This window comes from Halyomorpha halys, unplaced genomic scaffold (genome assembly GCF_000696795.3).
Source record: "Halyomorpha halys isolate HHAL.00 unplaced genomic scaffold, Hhal_1.1 Scaffold962.1, whole genome shotgun sequence".
NCBI classification, from domain to species: Eukaryota; Metazoa; Arthropoda; class Insecta; order Hemiptera; family Pentatomidae; genus Halyomorpha; species Halyomorpha halys.
In genome coordinates, this window is record NW_027109643.1 from 142,546 (window position 1) to 148,081 (window position 5,536).

General features: G+C 31.8%; 1 protein-coding gene across 1 annotated transcript; it reads right to left on the reverse strand.

Annotated features, from left to right (window-relative positions):
* Nucleotides 1–263: 263 nt before the first annotated feature.
* LOC136795863 (uncharacterized) lies at nt 264–5,173 on the reverse strand. The gene is made up of 3 exons (XM_067047796.1): nt 5,008–5,173; nt 1,547–1,688; nt 264–417 (listed from the first exon to the last, which is right to left on the reverse strand). Exons 1-3 carry the CDS (start codon nt 5,111–5,113, stop codon nt 264–266), a joined length of 402 nt encoding a protein of 133 aa, XP_066903897.1. The 5' UTR covers nt 5,114–5,173.
* Between the last annotated feature and the right edge of the window lie 363 nt (nt 5,174–5,536).

The window sequence follows — 5,536 nt, forward strand, 5'->3', positions numbered from 1 at the left end:
GAGAAGAAGTAGTTGGGCTCATGGTGATGGTTGGATGGTTACGTGGAGAAGAAATAGTTGGGCTCATGTTAATGCTTGGATTGTTATGTGGAGAAGAAGTAGTTGGGGTCATGATAATGCTTGGATTGTTATATGGAGAGGAAATAGATGGGCTCAAGTTAATGCTTGGATTGTTATGTGTGACAGTAGTAAGTGGGCTCACGCTAATGCTTGGATGGTTATATAGAAGAGAAGTAGATGGGCTCACGCTAATGCTTGGATGGTTATGTAGAAGAGAAGTAGATGGGCTCAGTAGTAAGTGGGCTCACGCTAATGCTTGGATGGTTATATAGAAGAGAAGTAGATGGGCTCACGCTAATGCTTGGATGGTTATGTAGAAGAGAAGTAGATGGGCTCATGCTAATACTTCCTGGTGCTCTGTTAAACAAAAAAATAATTAACTGAATGAGTCAAGATAATTTCGAACTTTAGGTATTTTGATGAGATATTGAGGTTAGGAAATGAAAAAATTTAATATTTACAACAATAAGAGCACTTAGTTTTTTTTTTTGTCCTGGTTTTGCTATCTCCTAGGTATCTTACTACTCATAATGTTTATTAGGTGGGTTACAACCGCAAAAACAGTATTATTCGTTTATAATTTTATTTATTTTTTGGTCATCTTTTCCATTCCATGGTAAACCTATGGCAGGGTCGTGAATTTATATCATAAAGTCTATGATATGATATATAAATATACTCGCCCTATTGCCTAGCCATACAATATTTATCCATATTTAGATGAATAAAATTAAAGTAATTTTATTGTATTTATTCGCTCTCGACTTTTATATAATCCTGATTTACTTCTTTATTTTCCCTTTTTTAGTGCAAATATTGTTTTCTCATTTCTACATATCTATTTTACTTGTTATTATACCTGCTGTTCATTTTAACCTAATACCTTGAGTTATTTTTTATATTCTTATCATTGTAAATTTTATATTTATACTATTTTATTTACTCTTTTCATTCATTTGTATATTATTTTGTTTTCAGTTATATTTATATATTTTAAACCTACCTTAAATTACCTTTTGTGTTTTATCCTCTTATGTCAAAATAATTTTAGTTGTTTTTGTATGTTTTGAGGCCCGACGAAGCTCTGCAAAGTTTGGAAAAACGTTGGAAAATAAATTGTAATATTTTTTATTCAAAATCGTTTGGACCACTTTTGAGAAAATAGGAAAATGTGTAAAATTTATTCTATGAAGCGGTAAAACCGGCGAGTCGATTTTATTGAAAATGTCACTATAACATCCCGAGCATTAATTAGCCTGGCATAAATAAGTAATTTTAGTTTCGTATGACTTTTCATTTTTGACCTAGAAGTTGTTCTCACACAGAGAGCAGTTTTGCGAGACTCGGTTATTTGGATTCACTGGACTTCAAAACGTGTATTTCCGTCGAAAACTTGAATTCGAAAATTAGCACTTCTTCTTGTTATGTATTCCATATATAGTTAAGTGAAAGCAACATTGCATTGTTTATGATTAGATTAACTCACTGAAGGGGACTCCCGTCCTGGGAGGGACCGGTAGTGCTGAATGGTGGCTGATCGATTTTTGAAAATAGTGACTCAATGAGTCGGTCACCAGGTGTCTTAGACTCATCTTCGGGCAGCGATGGGTTGTCCACCGAGCTCGATCCTGTGAAAATAATAATTTATTTGGTACATTATTCGTACATTGGTACATTTGATACATTTAGTAAATCAGATCTCAGTTAAATTGGAGTGTTACAGGCGTGTAAAGAAACTACCCATTGGTAGCACTCTAATGGCATTTTACATTAGCTGGTATCGTGGCCATCTTCTTTTCAGGTGCCTCGGAGGATTGTCAGGAATGGAAGAGGATGCAAGATTAGAAACCAGGGGGTTTGAGTGGTTAGAGAACTTATAATGGAAGGAGTGATATCTGGTTTCGGCTAGATCGGTTACATAGGGATTATTAAGGTCTTTATGTATGATTTTATTTATGATAAAGTAAGGAGGATTTTACGAAGGGTTTTGGATTGTAAGGATTGAATACGAGAGGAATTCGAAGGTTTAGTGGAGCCTCAAAGCTCAACTCCATATGTCCAGATTGGCCTTATTACAGTCGTACTGTTATTACAGTGGAAGTTTAGACCGTTTGTCTTGTAAGTGCTGTAATAGTCGAAATGGACGTGCAGTTTCCTGTCATTTCAGTCTGATGTGAGGATTCCAGGTTAATCGCTTGTCCAAATGTAGTCCAAGGTAGCGGATCTGTTCTGCAGGGGTAAGAGTAACATCATTAAATGAAACTGTAGGGCAGTCAGTAGGTTTACGACGAAGGAATTGGCATGATAAAAATTACTTTTCATTAACATCAGAAAACCAATAATTTGGAATAGAAACTTAAGCTATCCCAAAATGAGATCAAATACTTAAACTTAGTTTTCCAGTACATTTATAGAATAAGAGATGTATTTAAAATTCAAGTAACAAACTTGAAAGAACACAAATAGGCCAATGTTTGTGTAAATTTACTAATTGTACTTAAAACTTCACCTAGGGCCCTCCCTATATATATAATATTCCCTATATTTATTTAAGTCGATTTTAAAAAATGTTTAATAAATTCGTTTTTTGAGCCCAACGTCACAATAAAGACAATTTCATAAAATTTTACAGTTGCATCATTATTCTTCCGGAGCAGCGATATGGTGAAATGATCTACAGCTCCTCATATGAGAGAATGGCAAAGGAAAGAAATGGAAAAGGATCTCTATCAAAGAATAGTTGGTTTTTCACGTAACAATAAGTCAGATTTGTCTGCAGCTCTATCAAAAAACGTGTTTAAGAAGTTGCATAAAAGAACAAAATAAAATATTTTATCTGGCTGGCTCTCAAACAAACAATGTGGAAAAAGTAAAATATTTTTTGTTTATTATGTAAATTCATAATTTTTATATATGTTTTTAAAATCATATTCATATACAGCCGTTAGTGATACTGGCGTTTTAAATTGCCTATTGAATTTTTCGGTAAATTGATAACAATAGTTGATTTTCTACGGTCAATTTCGATCATATTCCTAGAACAAATTTATAATTTGAAGCAATTATAATTTAATGTTTTTTTTTATTCTTGGATTTTATTAAGGAAGTACCATTTATACGAGAGATAGATAAAAATCTGAAAAAAACAGAAAATTTTTAGGCTGTAACTTAAGAAAACATCGAGGATAAGGGCAAAAACAATCTTTATTTTAAATTAATTAAAGCGATCATTTCTTTATTTATTTTCCTCAACGATCTCCACACGGTTTAAATTTATTGATTGAACAAATAGAATAAAATGTTTACTCTATAACGTAAGCAAACATCGAGTAAAATTGTAAAAAGAAGAAAACTTATCGATTATTTAGTTACTTTCTTTCTTTATTTTCTCCCGAACTACTCTTAACAAATTCCTTAAGTCTTAATAATTTCCAAAAAAAAATACATCTAGCTCACTATCGAAAATTGAGTTTGAGTTTCTATGTTCGAGATACGAAGAATAAAAAAAAATTAATTGAAAATATTTCTGTCTGTTGAAATTTTGCTGCTGAGATTACGGTTGACAACGTCGCAAAATAAATCCAACTATTATCAATAATAACAGCAAAGGTTTTATTTACAAATCAATACAGAATCAAAATGATCAGTTTACATAAACATGGATGCCACATCCATACAGCAGTTTTAGATTCGACTAGTTTGATGTAAAAATAAGAATTAATTTAATTTATAATTTTTAAATGATAATTATCTTAAATGCTAATTATTAATATTTGTTGACATTAATGCCCTTAAAGTAGTGATAATTACTTATTACCTTATATCTCGTTTAGGCGGTGACGGTGATAGTAACAGTAACAGTGACAGTGAAAGCTATCGCAGCCATTCTGATATTGTAACCAAACATTTCCTTTCGTGGTATCATAATTTGCTTGATAGTTAGCAGTTTAGTGAAACTTCTCTTAAAACCTCTGTATAACGGAAAACCATCATTAGGGAAAATTTTATTAAGATCCCCGGCAACAACGCACATATTTGATGGATTTAAACCTCACAATTACGGTACCCCTTCATTTTATAGAAGCGGACACCAATGTTATCCCTAATCAGCACTGTTCACTCTATATCGGACAAAAGAAATAAAATATGAATCTTCGAAAATCGGCATACCAACCACCAATTTTAAATTCTTTTAAAGAATTTTTATTTGCCGTAATATTCAATTTAATATTAATTTTTGTATATTACCTAAATTGGTGGGGTTTTGAAATATAAAATGACAAAATCTTTTCATTATTGAACTGCAAGTGTATTTGCTTACATTTCATTGATAAATAGACAAGTTATCAAGCAAATAAACCAATTAAAACATTTGCCCTTGATTTGTTTGATTTTTATTTTTAATTTTATTGAACGTAAACAGTTTGTGTAAAAAAAAAAAAATAAAAAAAAAGATCGTCGTTCAAGCTGTGACAACGTGGCAAAAAACTTTATGAAAAAAAATATATCAACACATCGTTTCAGGGGCATTATGAAGTAAAAAAACTCTATATGCATCCTACAAAACGATGGTTGAAACAAGATGTCCCTAAATAGTGCTTTGATTATTTTGTTTAATAAAAAACTTATTGTTTTTTTTTCGATATATCAAATCTAAGGTGTTGATTTCCGAATAATGTTGTTTAAAAAAAAAAATTGTGCTCTTTTTGTACTAACCTCTATTTAACGGAAACCTGTATATAACGGACACAGTAATCTTATCCATGGGTGTCCTTTATATAGAAGTTTCACCGTACTATCAAACAAGAATTGGTTAGAATAGTGGATGTAATATCACTCCCTTATCATTCTGGGTCTGGAATATTCCGTAGACTAGAAGGGAAGTTATAATAATAATAATATATGGAAGTTATGAGTTGAGTTTGAATGGGAGAAAAAGGTACTCACCAGGGATCTCTGTCCAGCCAAAATTCATCAGGTCAATGTCGTAATCCTCATTGGATAAGATAGGCCACGGAAGGTCATCCTCATCTTGATCTTCGTGTGAGTCCATCACAAACTGGACTTCACTCCAGGCTATTAAGTTGAAGTAAATCTATTTTCCATGAGCTTGACTGAGGAGGTGGGAGGGGGTTGCAGGTAAGATAACTTCCTAAGGCTTTAGGTATATTGTTGTGTTTGAGAGAGAATCTATTGTCGTCTTAATAAATCTCCTCCGTATAACGTCTTTTGAAATATATACCTACCTAATTTAGAATGAAATAAAATGTTATTTCGTTATCCTATTAAACCTTTAGCATTTTGGAGAATTAGGCATTTTGGTGGATGATGAATAGATAAAATTATTATTTAATTTAAATTGAATAAATACGTAGATGCTGTGATTGCTATGTTTTATAATATTTCTAACTATTTATCTCAATAATGGAGACTTTCATTCCAATTTATAATCTCCTATTGATTAAATGTCAACTTA

What these genes read in the sequence shown, in the direction of transcription:
- LOC136795863 (XM_067047796.1), bottom strand. Translation starts at nt 5,113, where the DNA reads ATGGACTCACACGAAGATCAAGATGAGGATGACCTTCCGTGGCCTATC. An exon ending in TGGCTGGACAGAGATCCCTG is followed by an intron (nt 1,689 to 5,007) that starts GTGAGTACCTTT and finishes TTATTTTCACAG; the next exon opens with GATCGAGCTCGGTGGACAAC. An exon ending in CAGGACGGGAGTCCCCTTCA is followed by an intron (nt 418 to 1,546) that starts GTGAGTTAATCT and finishes TTTGTTTAACAG; the next exon opens with AGCACCAGGAAGTATTAGCA.